Source organism: Colias croceus, chromosome 23, assembly GCF_905220415.1.
Source record: "Colias croceus chromosome 23, ilColCroc2.1".
NCBI classification, from domain to species: domain Eukaryota; kingdom Metazoa; phylum Arthropoda; class Insecta; order Lepidoptera; family Pieridae; genus Colias; species Colias croceus.
The window spans coordinates 2,410,026-2,423,698 of NC_059559.1; the positions used below are offsets into that span (position 1 = coordinate 2,410,026).

General features: G+C 36.6%; 1 protein-coding gene across 1 annotated transcript in view; it reads left to right on the top strand.

Moving 5' to 3' along the window:
* Window positions 1-684: 684 nt before the first annotated feature.
* The window catches only part of LOC123702521 (leucine-rich repeat serine/threonine-protein kinase 1), an 85,703-nt gene continuing 72,714 nt past the window's right edge, over window positions 685-13,673 (top strand). The window contains exons 1-3 of the mRNA XM_045650301.1: window positions 685-956; window positions 5,327-5,518; window positions 6,014-6,179. Of these exons, the coding sequence (XP_045506257.1) occupies window positions 906-956; window positions 5,327-5,518; window positions 6,014-6,179 (409 nt within the window). The 5' untranslated portion in view covers window positions 685-905. The remainder of the gene's footprint in view (window positions 957-5,326; window positions 5,519-6,013; window positions 6,180-13,673) is intronic.

Sequence of the window (13,673 nt, forward strand, 5' to 3'; positions counted from 1 at the left end):
TTTATTTATTGATTTAAATTTAATAAATGAAACGATACCAATTTAAATTTAGCATTGTTTATGTATGATGTGCGCATGCCTTAATGCTCTAAGGCGCATGCGCAGGTTTTTATTATTTTATAATTTTAATAAAATAAATAATTCAACAATTTCAATGATGAGCCTATACGGACCTAACGGTAAAGAATACGATTTTGATAAAATTTGCCAATTTTGCTATGGATGGGGTGCTAAAGTGTAACTTTTTTATACCTAAAATTAAAAAAAAAATTATTAAAAAAAAACTAAAGGGGACCTAACGAAAAAATTATGGGACCTTATAGGACCTAACGGAGACCTATCGATTAAGGTCATTTTTGACCCAAAATTCTATGGATGGGGTGCTAAAGTTGCATTTTTTTTATACCTAAAATTTAAAAAATTATTAAAAAAAAACTAAAGGAGACCTAACGAAAAAATTGTGGGACCTTAAAGGACCTAACGGGGACCTAACGATCAAGGTCATTTTCGACCCAAAATTCCATAGATGGGGTGCTAAGTTTGCACTGGTTCGATTTACCTACATATATAATTATTATCAAAGCGGGAATTTAAAAATATGAAGTATCCGAACGATATCATCTGAAAACTGTCACCTTTGACAGCATTTGTCATTAACTTAGCTTTTCAAATCGATAATATGTATTGAATTTAAAAATAATAAATTTCATAATTTCTTCTCTACAAAACCTAGCTATAAAAGTTTAATCTTATAACCTGATGCCAGATACAAAAGCATAAATAGTGTTTCTTTCACAAAAGTTCCTTGAATATTATTTTTCGCATATTATATGGCTGCAACGCTCGAGCGATTTGTGTAGCCGGAAATGTTGGATAAAACTAAAGTATTGTGTTTGTAGGTGACAATGGACCTTTCCCCAGACGAAGAACACTTCCAAGGTCGATTGCTGCATCAGGTATGTTATAAAATACGTAGTTTTATATCAATTTGAAAGTATCTTTGACCGAAACAATAGTGGGGGTGTTTCGCAATTTTATCTGAATCATAGAACCATATTGTCATTGTGTTTATTATGAAACATACGTAAAATACATAAAAGTACATATTATAAGTTTCTATATTCTAATTCTATTCATGTGTAAAACTATGTTTTAGAAGTATGTACTTCTCTTATCACTACATAGTATAAAACAAAGTCGCTTTCTCTGTCCCTATGTATGCTTAAATCTTTAAAACTACGCAACGGATTTTGATGCGGTTTTTTTTAATAGATAGAGTGATTCAAGAGGAAGGTTTTAGTATATAATTTATTATGTTTTAGACAAAGCGGGCGAAGCCGCGGGCGGAAAGCTAGTTAAGAAATAAACTGAAGGACATTTCTTCATTTAAAAATTGGCCGATAAGGCTCATATTTAATTTATTGATCAATTTCTTTACATCTTGTACATGTTAAAAATAAAAGTATAATATTAAATACACAATAAGCTAGTTAACAAGAGAGAGTTTAAAGTATTTACTTATAATAATAGTTATATATTAACAATAAATTCTATATTGCCTGAATAAAAACTCCCTTTTATGTATCGCTGATGGCTTCATCTATCGTTTTCTTTGATAACACCCATTGAAATTGTGAAATGATAAAACTGCATACATATAACTTTCGGTTTATTTCCTTCAACTTGAATGTTAACAATGCAATTTAAGTACACATTACTTTCTTTAGCACAGGTTTATATTAATTACAACACAAATTTTAATAATAGATGTGATCGATACTCAGACGCTAAGATGACACAATGACAATGCATATTACAATTCGCGTGAACAAAAATATAAAATAAAGTGACGGTAGGTCGTAAACATTGCCCATATTATAAGAAAGATAGTTATAAATTTATAAAGAATAGAAAAAATTCGATCACGAGGCGGGACTCGAACCCGCATCCTTCGCGCCATTCCGGGGCGGATGCCTAACCAACTCAGCCACTCGTGACCCGCCTGAGCAATCGAATTTAATCTATTCTTTCAGTTTTATGTGTCTTAAGGGACACACCGCGCGCCATCTATTGAGATGATTTAACAACCATCTCAACCAATATGAAGCACTTTTCAGTGAATACAATATTGTAACGATGGAACACGACCTTTTGTTGAATTTATATTTTTTTGTTTTTATGGCATTCAAATGCTTTATAAATATAAATTTATAAAGAATAGAAAAAATTCGATCACGAGGCGGGACTCGAACCCGCATCCTTCGCGCCATTCCTGGGCGGATGCCTAACCAACTCAGCCACTCGTGACCCGCCTGAGCAATCGAATTTAATCTATTCTTTCAGTTTTATGTGTCTTAAGGGACACACCGCGCGCCATCTATTGAGATGATTTAACAACCATCTCAACCAATATGAAGCACTTTTCAGTGAATACAATATTGTAACGATGGAACACGACCTTTTGTTGAATTTATATTTTTTGGTTTTTATGGCATTCAAATGCTTTATAAATATAAATTTATAAAGAATAGAAAAAATTCGATCACGAGGCGGGACTCGAACCCGCATCCTTCGCGCCATTCCGGGGCGGATGCCTAACCAACTCAGCCACTCGTGACCCGCCTGAGCAATCGAATTTAATCTATTCTTTCAGTTTTATGTGTCTTAAGGGACACACCGCGCGCCATCTATTGAGATGATTTAACAACCATCTCAACCAATATGAAGCACTTTTCAGTGAATACAATATTGTAACGATGGAACACCACCTTTTGTTGAATTTATATTTTTTGGTATTCAAATGCTTTATAAATATAAATTTATAAAGAATAGAAAAAAATCGATCACGAGGCGGGACTCGAACCCGCATCCTTCGCGCCATTCCGAGGCGGATGCCTAACCAACTCAGCCACTCGTGACCCGCCTGAGCAATCGAATTTAATCTATTCTTTCAGTTTTATGTGTCTTAAGGGACACACCGCGCGCCATCTATTGAGATGATTTAACAACCATCTCAACCAATATGAAGCACTTTTCAGTGAATACAATATTGTAACGATGGAACACGACCTTTTGTTGAATTTATATTTTTTGGTTTTTATGGCATTCAAATGCTTTATAAATATAAATTTATAAAGAATAGAAAAAATTCGATCACGAGGTGGGACTCGAACCCGCATCCTTCGCGCCATTCCGGGGCGGATGCCTAACCAACTCAGCCACTCGTGACCCGCCTGAGCAATCGAATTTAATCTATTCTTTCAGTTTTATGTGTCTTAAGGGACACACCGCGCGCCATCTATTGAGATGATTTAACAACCATCTCAACCAATATGAAGCACTTTTCAGTGAATACAATATTGTAACGATGGAACACGACCTTTTGTTGAATTTATATTTTTTGGTTTTTATGGCATTCAAATGCTTTATAAATATAAATTTATAAAGAATAGAAAAAATTCGATCACGAGGCGGGACTGTGTCCCTTAAGTACATAAAACTGAAAGAATAGATTAAATTCGATTGCTCAGGCGGGTCACGAGTGGCTGAGTTGGTTAGGCATCCGCCCCGGAATGGCGCGAAGGATGCGGGTTCGAGTCCCGCCTCGTGATCGAATTTTTTCTATTCTTTATAAATTTATATTTATAAAGCATTTGAATGCCATAAAAACCAAAAAATATAAATTCAACAAAAGGTCGTGTTCCATCGTTACAATATTGTATTCACTGAAAAGTGCTTCATATTGGTTGAGATGGTTGTTAAATCATCTCAATAGATGGCGCGCGGTGTGTCCCTTAAGACACATAAAACTGAAAGAATAGATTAAATTCGATTGCTCAGGCGGGTCACGAGTGGCTGAGTTGGTTAGGCATCCGCCCCGGAATGGCGCGAAGGATGCGGGTTCGAGTCCCGCCTCGTGATCGAATTTTTTCTATTCTTTATAAATTTATATTTATAAAGCATTTGAATGCCATAAAAACCAAAAAATATAAAGAAAGATAGTTTTTGAACTTAACTGTAAGGTTTTATTTAATTCAGGGGATTAATATAAGATGACCTTCAGTACTCATTAATGTTGTGTTCTGTTTATCAATTTTGTAGATTCCAAGTGATCTAGTGTAGTCTAGAAAGAGGAAAACTTTGTTTGTTTGTTTGATTGTAATGAATAGGCTCATAAACTACTGGACCGATTTTAAAAATTCTTTCACCATTCGAAAGCTACATTATCCACGAGTAATATAGGCTATATATCATCATGCTAAGACCAACAGGACCACTACACTAATGCGGGTGAAACCGTGCGGCACAGCTAGTACATTATAAAGCAAATTAAAATTGAATATACTCGTAAAATGTTAAGATGCGTTACTGAGATACAAATAAGAGCGTGTTTAAAATATTTAATTTATAAAATAGAGTGTTACAAGGGGAGGAAAGGCAGTTAAAATCTTCAAAAATTGTGTTACATAATACTTGAACACTCTCTAAATGGTGAAACATCTCATTCCTTATAATTTCTACTAATTGTACAGGCGCTGCCGTGAACAATAAGCTAGTAATATTATTTGATGGGAATGTACAGATCTTTTCATTTGAAAGAAAGAAGAAAGAAAACATTTAAATTTGTTTGTCTTTCTGTCATGATGCAACAGGGTTATTTTTAACATGCTTACTGTACAAGTCACGAAAGATGACTACAAATGGCGGCCGTCTGCGCACGTACACTCATGAAGAAAAGACTTAAGACAAAATAATATTGAATGAATGAATGAATGAAAATACTTTATTTGCACCAACACAAGGAGACAATATGAAAAAACACATGCAAACAAACACGTACAAAAAGGCGGCCTTATCGCTAAAGCAGCGATCTCTTCCAGGCAACCTTTAGTCGAGGATCATGAGAATTACGTTTTATGATGAGGTTGATGGCGCAGAACACAAAAATGGATGATGGTGCAGAAATATTGTAATGTTGGTTAAATAATTTGTGTAATGTTGTAAATGCTGGTTATGCAAAACCAAAAATTTTTCTTTTCTTCATGAGTGTATGTGAGCAGACGGACTTTTTAAACTATGCAAGCCTAACTTAGGTAGTATAAACTACACATAGGTAATATAAAACAAAAGCTCGCTTTCCGCCGTTTGTGTGTCTGTATTATATCTTTAAAATTACGCAAGAGATTTAGATGTTTTTTTTTTATATAAAGATTAAAGATAGAGTGATTCAAGAGGAAGGTTTTAATATTAAATTTATTAGGTTTTAAACAAAGCTTGTGAAGCTGGAAAGCTAGTTATATAAGCTTGTTTTCTACGCAATATACAGGCAGCACTATGGGACAATCTGGAGCTAGTCCAAGAGCTGCTAGCCGGTGGGGCGGACGCGGGCGCGAGGGACGAGCACAGCCGTACCGCACTGCACGCCGCAGCGCTGGCGGAGCGGAGCCGCTGTCTGCCGGCGCTGTGTGCGAGCGGGGTGGACGTTAATGCTAGATCTGATGATGACACTGGGGGCAAGGTGAGATAGGGACATGTATAGGGCAGGTCAAGGCTATATGGGATAATCTGGAGCTAGTCCAAGAGCTGCTAGATGGCGAGGCGGACGCGGACGTGGGGGACGAAAACCAATATTGTTATAACTTATAAGCAGTATATCACTTATCAATTTGAAGTCTGTAATATTGCTGAATCACTGATAAATTTAAATAGTTTTATATATGGATGCCTTGGAGATACCTACACGTGGGTTTTTACTACTTGTTGCAAAATGCAAAGATAAAACTTAGAATGAACTATGTAGATGGAAATAGGTAAAAAGGAGGTTTCATGTAAACGATTTCAGATAAGATGATTATATTTATGAGTTGTACATTATAATGAGACAACTTACACCTATTCGCAGAATGAAGTCACGCTGAGAACGTTATAGCGCTGTTGTCAGTACTAACATCACAGTGCTGAAAGCGGCCACAGCTGTAAACTTTTTGAAATAATACTTTCTCACTTTACACAGACAGCGCTACACGTGGCGGCGGAATGCGGCCACGCTGAGAACGTCACAGCGCTGTTGTCAGCGGGCGCTGACATCACAGTGTTGACAGCGGCTGGGGACAGCGCGCTTACACTCGCAGAGCGATCGCGGCATAGACACGCTGCGAATGTGCTGCGAGATGCGAGAGGTGAGTGCAGTTTGGTGAAATTTTACTGTTATTTGATGATAGTCATTAATTCAGGTTTGAAATACAGTAGACCCGCGTTACACCGGCCCCTGGCCTATCCGTCGCCCCCGTAATCCGACTTGTCTAAAATTTCTGAATCTCTATTTTTTTATTTTACGTCGATAATGAATGATTGAATAGAGTACAACTTGTCCAAAAAAACGTTCCACCACTATTGTGTTCTACTCGAAGATATTGTTTTAATTCCAAAATACACAATGAAGCACGATTTGTACCTACTTCTGAATCAGAACTACCTATAACATCTTATCTTATTATTAGGTCCGTTATTTGTCGAATTATAAGGTACTCTTGCGTGAAAACATCCGGACTATAGGGGGATCTAGGCAGCACCCTATATTCCGACAAATTCGATACTTCGACATGGCCCTGCAAAACGATTGTCGGAATACCGCGGGTCTATTGTAGTTTTATTACGTAGAAAAGTTAAATGAAGGTGTTATTATTCACTAAATATTAAATTATTCATACTTTTTAACAACACCATAAAAAATTGCTGAATTGGTGGAGCCGCTCTCAAGTCTTACCCTACATAAATTTGGCGATTCATTTTTTTTATTCGATAGATTGTGATTTACATGACTAAAAAGTTTTGAGTTCTAGATTTGATTTGGAATATACCGAAATAAAATGAATTTACATTCAATTAATATTAATTTTCATTAACAAATAACGGTGCATACTAAAAACGGGTATAACTTTTACTCTACATTTTATTATCTTATGAATTAATTATTCAAAATATCATGTCACTATAAGTGAATGTGTATGTTCGAAATCACATGATATAATAATCACGGTGGCTCAGTGGTGGGACCTCGGACTTCGAATCGATAAGTCCGGGGTTCGAGACATCGTGAGGGTTTCCTCACGACTGTCTGTTTAGACATGTCGAAGAATCAGTTCGACGACATGTGTCATTCGCCAACCCGCATTGGCCAGCGTGCTGGATTACGACCTGTGCCCTCATAGGAGGCCCGTGTCCCAGCAGTGGGAACGTATATGGGCTGATGATGATGATGATGAATAATTGGATTCATCGAATGATTCATCGTTATTTAATATATTCATATTAAAGTAGAAATTTTATTATTATATCAGATTACTAGCGACCCGCCCCGGCTTCGCACGGGTGCAATGGCGGCCGGCCGGTACCGCCGCAAACGCTACGTCCCACATTATCATTATCTGTAATATCTTCGAAAATATTCACTTAAATCATACGGTGTAAAGGGCCATATAGATCTATATTAAATGAACAATGTATTCAAGGTATGTAATTGGTTAAGGATTAATGCTGTATTGGTTAAAATCGCTTCGAAAATTAGCCATTATTTGTCGTAAAAAGTAAATGACAAAAAAAAGTTATTGTGGGTTATCCATAAGAGATAGACATATACCATCACGGACTTTTCTGTAGACCTTTTTAATGTGTACAATACTTGGTAAGTACATTATTTTGATAAAACTCGTAGGGTTCAGCCTGCGTTTGCAATGTAAGCGGAAAAAATGTAATTATTTACGACATCACATTAGAAACCTCAAAAATAACAGTACTTCTCCACTATTTAATGGATGTTATTATACATATAAACCTTCTTCTTGAATCACTCTATCTATTAAAAAATACCGCATCAAAATCCGTTGCGTAGTTTCAAAGATTTAAGCATACAAAGGGACATAGGGACAAAGGGAAAGCGACTTTGTTTCATACTATGTAGTGATAGTGAAGTAAGGTTATATTTTATTTTATTATTGTATCCATCTGAATAACCCATAACCAGATAAACAGCATTCTTATTTATTACTAACCGATCATCGTGAATTTGTCCGCTTTGACCTGGGCTAATAACTTATTAAGAGGTGTTTTTTGTAAGTTTAAGATTTTTTAACAATGTGTAATAATATAGATACCTATGCAATATGCATGTATTTCTGTGTTATTTATTTTGTATACATGCAAATATTTAACACTAGGTTTCCGCCTGCGGCTTCGCCCGCGCAGTCAAAGAAAAACCCGGATAACTCGCATCCCGTGGGATTTCCGGGATTGCGTCCTTTTCCCGGGATAAAAAGTCCTTTCTCGAGTATCAAAATATCTCCATACCAAATATTAATGAAAATTGGTTCAGTAGTTTAGGCGTGATTGAGTAACAGACAGACAGAGTTACTTTCGCATTTATAATATTAGTATGGATTATATTACAGTTAGTATGTTAATGTACCAAGTAGAGACATGTCCATCAACCTCAAACATTTATTTATGCAACTAGATTTCTATATAAGCGAATAATCCAAATACATAATTGATATTTATTAACGGCAATGCAGTTTCTTCTCTTTAGAACATAATTAACAAAAACATAAGTTTAATAAAACTGAATAAATCCGGCCAAATGCGAGTCGGACTCGCGCAGGGGGGGGGGCCTTAGTACGGAACCCTTCGTGCGCGAGTCCGACTCGCATTTGGCCGGATTTATTCAGTTTTATTAAACTTATGTTTTGTTTTGCTTAATATTTTATCTTTTATTTAATTTTTAGTATTTGTTATTATAGCGGCAACGGAAATACCTACATCATTTGTGAAAATTTCAGCTTTCTAGCTCTCACAGTTTATGAGATACAGACATACAGACAGACAGACAGACAACGAAGTCTCAGTAATAGGGTCCCGTTTTACCTTTTCGGTACGGAACCCTAAAAAATGATGAGATAAACCCACGAAGTTATTGTATTGCCGATACTTCATAAGTGTATAAATTGGATTAAATTAGTCCGTTTAAAGTGTCAGAGTCGGTCACATACAAACATACAGGTGAAGTTATTAAAAATCACGAAAATCGGTATAGCCGTTCTTTACTTAAGCTTTTTAATGATTAACTAATTTTATATAAACATACTAGCTTTGGAGCAGTGGTGGCTCAGTGGTGAGACCTCGGACTTCGAATCGATAAGTCCGAGGTTCGAGACCAGGCGAGCGCGCAGGAAATAAATTGATTTTTCAATTTATCTGCGCATGTTGTAACATCACCACTGCTCGAACGGTGAAGGAAAACATCGTGAGGAAACCGACATGTCGAAGAATTAAAAAGTTCGACGACATATGTCATCCGCCAACCCGCACTTGGCCAGCGTGGTGGATTATGGCCTGTACCCTCATAGGAGGCCCGTGTCCCAGCAGTGGGAACGTATAATATGGGCTGATGATGATACTAGCTTTATCTGAAACCTAATAAATTATATACTAAAACCTTCCTCTTGGATCACTCTATCTATTTAAAAAAAAACCGCATCAAAATCCGTTGCGTATTTTTAAAGATTTAAGCATACAATGGGACATAGGGACAGACTTTTATACTATGTACTTAGTGATTATAATGGTAACATGAAACTAGTTCGATTAAATTTAATAAGGCTAAGCCAAGGTCACTTTAAGAGCAGGTGTAATTAGACCCTACGGCTTATTAATTCTGCTCGTTGGTTGTTTGTTTTGAAGGTCTAAAAATATCTTCGTATACATCTTACTTACGGATAAATAAAATACTAGTGTAGTGCAGAGTGCTGTAGGCTTTTCACGTATTTAATGTGTTGTGGACGTGTGGTTTAATAATTTTTTTTTATAGACTACCTACTATATTTTTCGCCCTCGGCTTCGCCCGCGTTTTTAACCCGGCGTCATTGAGGTTGGGTCAAAATGACCCGGCTTGTTTATAATTTACAATATCTTTGTAATTACGTGCACGATTGTGCTGTTTTTTGTAGTAGCTGGAGCTAATAATGTACATTAAACGTTTTGGAAGTGAAATCATTTCTACGTCGAGTGTACTGGGAGCTACACGCGTGTATTTTCGAAAAAGGTAAATATGACCCATCCTCATAATTGATGTAACAATTTCGCGCCATGGCTAAGTTATCTATTTTTACTGTTGTGTGTTATTTCTTGGTGTCTGCAAACATTTTTTTTGCTTGTTTCTGTGAATTTAATGTTTTTGTTTGTCCAACAGCTACTTATTATAAAATAGGTACTATAAACGGTTAGAATAGAAAATATCACGTATCATGGCGGGTTTAGACTCTTGTCTGACTCAGACTTACCTTATTATGATGATGAAGTAGAAGAAGAAGATCATGTTAGAGTGCGGAGTGTGTTTCAAGCGGAGAAAAGCGAAAACCCGAATTCAATACCTTTTACAATAAAACTAAATATGGGGTTGACGTCGCTGATGAACTTTGTGCCTCATAATATAATGTGAGTCGTAACTCCAAAAGGTGGCCCCTGACAATTTTTATGCCATGTTGGACACACAGGAATTAATCCTCTTATAATACGTCGCATAAATAAAAACAAACCAAACGATAAGCGACGTAATTTTTTGAAAAACTTAGGTCTTGCTCTGGTCTTAGAACATTTGAAAATTCGCCAGGAATTGATCGATTGCAATGACAAATGGGCAAAAGAATCAGAGTATTTATTGGTGGATCATCAGAGGAGCCACCTGCAATTCCCGCAAAAGATATTGTTAAGTGTGTCCGGAAATAAAAATAGTAAAACAAAACATTTTTGTCAAGCTTACCCTAAATTTATTTGTCCTGAACGCATCATGGCTTTCTGTATTAATTTCATTTACAATGAAGATTCTAAATAGCTTTGTTAAAGTTTTTTTTCTAATATATTAGACTAAAGTTTATAAAAATGCTATTTGTAACCAAAATTACTGGTTATTAGCGTAGTAATTACATGAAAACGTAAGAGGTCTATATTTTGTTCCTATTTTTATGAGTATATGTCAAAGTTGATAAAAGTGAATAAAACGTTGGTTAATTACTATTTTTATTTTATTTTATCAAAACCAGAATACCTATAACCTATAATAATAACACAAAATACTAATTTTCTCAAAAAGTTTAAAAATAACAACTATAAAATATATGGGTAATATTGACCCACCTCAACGTTCGCGTATCTGTTTTCTACCACAATGACGCCGGGTTAAAGAAAAACCCGCATAGTAACCGTTCCTGTGAGATTTTCGGGATAAAAAGTAGCCTATGCCTTATTCTGGGCCTTCAGCTACCTACATACCAAATTTCATTGTAATCGGTCATGTAGTTTTAGCGTGAAAGAGTAACAAACATACATCATCCTCACAAACGAATTTATAATACCTATTATGTATTAGGATTAAAAGCAAATAATATCGAAAATATTATGAACTAGCTTTCCGCCCGCGGCTTCGCCCGCTTTGTCTAAAACCTAAGAAATTATATAATTGAATCACTCTATCTATTAAAAAAACCGTATCAAAATCCTTTTCGTAGTTTTAAAGATTTAAGCATACATAGGGACAGAGAAAGCGATTTTATACTATGTAGTGAATAATAATGATAAATGTTTCAAATATACAGTAAAACAAATAAACAAAAAACGTTGAACCGTACCAATCGCCTGACTGGGGATGATAAATAATTTTAAATTGGTGATATCTTCCAAGATCAACTCTTTTAAACGCACGGGATGTTTCTCTGTATAAAGATGAATAAGTATCTTTGGAAATAACTTTGTAATCTAGCAATTATTTTTAAGTAAATAATATTAGGTGAATGATAAAAATGTGTGTTGTATTCCGTCCTTAGAAAAAAGATTATTATTCTGTTAATTTTAGTACTTTAATAAAAAAACCTGATGAAAATGCAACCGAGACCAATCGAATACCTTTTGAAAACGTTGTTTAATAAATTTTATTAGATCTAAAATCTTACCAAGTAGGGCAGAGTGGGCGATCGAGGTAATCGAGTTACAATGGGTCAAAATCTTTTCCATTTTCTTAATAAAAATCTCTAATTTCATAACTTTTATCTCGTGTGGTGCCAATGAAATTAGTCTTGTAGTCTCATAAAATCCTCCATAATCTATATAATCCTACTTATATTATAAATGCGAAAGTTTGTGAGGATGTATGTTTGTTATTCTTTCACGTAAATACTACTGAACCGATTACAATGTTTGGTATGTAGGTCTGAAGACCCAGAATAAGACATAGGCTACTTTTTATCCCGGAAATCCCTCAGGAACGGGAACAATGCGGGTTTCACTTTGCAAACGATGGCGAAGCCGCGGGCGGAAATCTAGAAAGAAAGCGTAATATTAATATTACTAATATTACTATTAGTAATATTACTAATATTACTATTACATATTAGTAATATTACTAATATTTCTCATCTCCATAATACTCGGGTACCACCAGAAGGACGGTACCCGGTCTTTTGGAAGGCTTACGTGGGGACACGGATCCAACACGCAGAGGCCCTTTTGAGAGTTTTAATGTGTTATGGGACACCAGCCGCAGCCTGCCCATGACTGCACTATATAGAGATACAGCCCTGGGCAGTCCGCGGCCGATGTAGGACTATTACAGAAAATGGAAATAAATAACTGGACTATGGAAAGGGGTGCTATGTGGACAGGTTACTGGGTCTATAGGAACTATGGCGTCTGCCTTTCTACAACAAAGTTTGTAAAAGTATATTGGCAGACGGTGACTCGCCCTCTCACAGATGGGCCCTCTAAAAAGTCGCTGTAACTTAGCAACAAGAGGGCAACATGTCGTGAGCAGCTAAGGGTGGAGAGGCGTCCCTGGACTTTAAACGACGATCACGCGCTCCCTGAGGGTCCAGCATCACGTGCCCACTCGCCACTTACGCTTCGCATCCACCCTTCGAGCTAAAAGCTCTCGCGGCTCCACTCTGGCCGGCCGGTTAAGGCAAGCCAGAGGTGGGGGTCCTGTCCTCGTCAGGCTTCACTCCAACCAGCCGGTGAAGGCAAGCCGGAGATGAAGACAGGGGCCTCCCCCAGGAGCACTCGGTTCCCGCGGGGTCGCTACTCCCCGACACCCCGCCACAAGGTGTCCTGCGGGTTGACTGATTGCACGGGTGGAATATCTATTGTCACGTAAACAATAGATATCCCAACCGTGGGCGATGGGGTCGTCACATCCCTACGCCCTTACTAATATTACTATTAGTAATATTGTATTAATATTTGAATAATTTAATCACGCATATTTGTTTTGTATTTGAACTTCGATCGCTGGGCTGCCACTAATATAAATAAATTGCTACTTTCTTTGAAAATGGCATCGCGAAAGGCTGGTCCGATTTAGTTAAGTTTTTGTTTTGTTTTTCATTGTCGGAAGGTTTGCGAGAAACCTACATCCATACTAATATTATAAATGCGAAAGTAACTCTGTCTGTCTGTCTGTTACTCAATCACGCCTAAACTACTGAACCAATTTGCATGAAATTTGGTATTCAGATATTTTGATACCCGAGAAAGGACATAGGCTACCTTTTATTGCGAAATATGTACCACGGGCGAAGCCGGGGCGGACCTCTAGTATAACATACATAATATAACATACAGGTTTAGAAAAC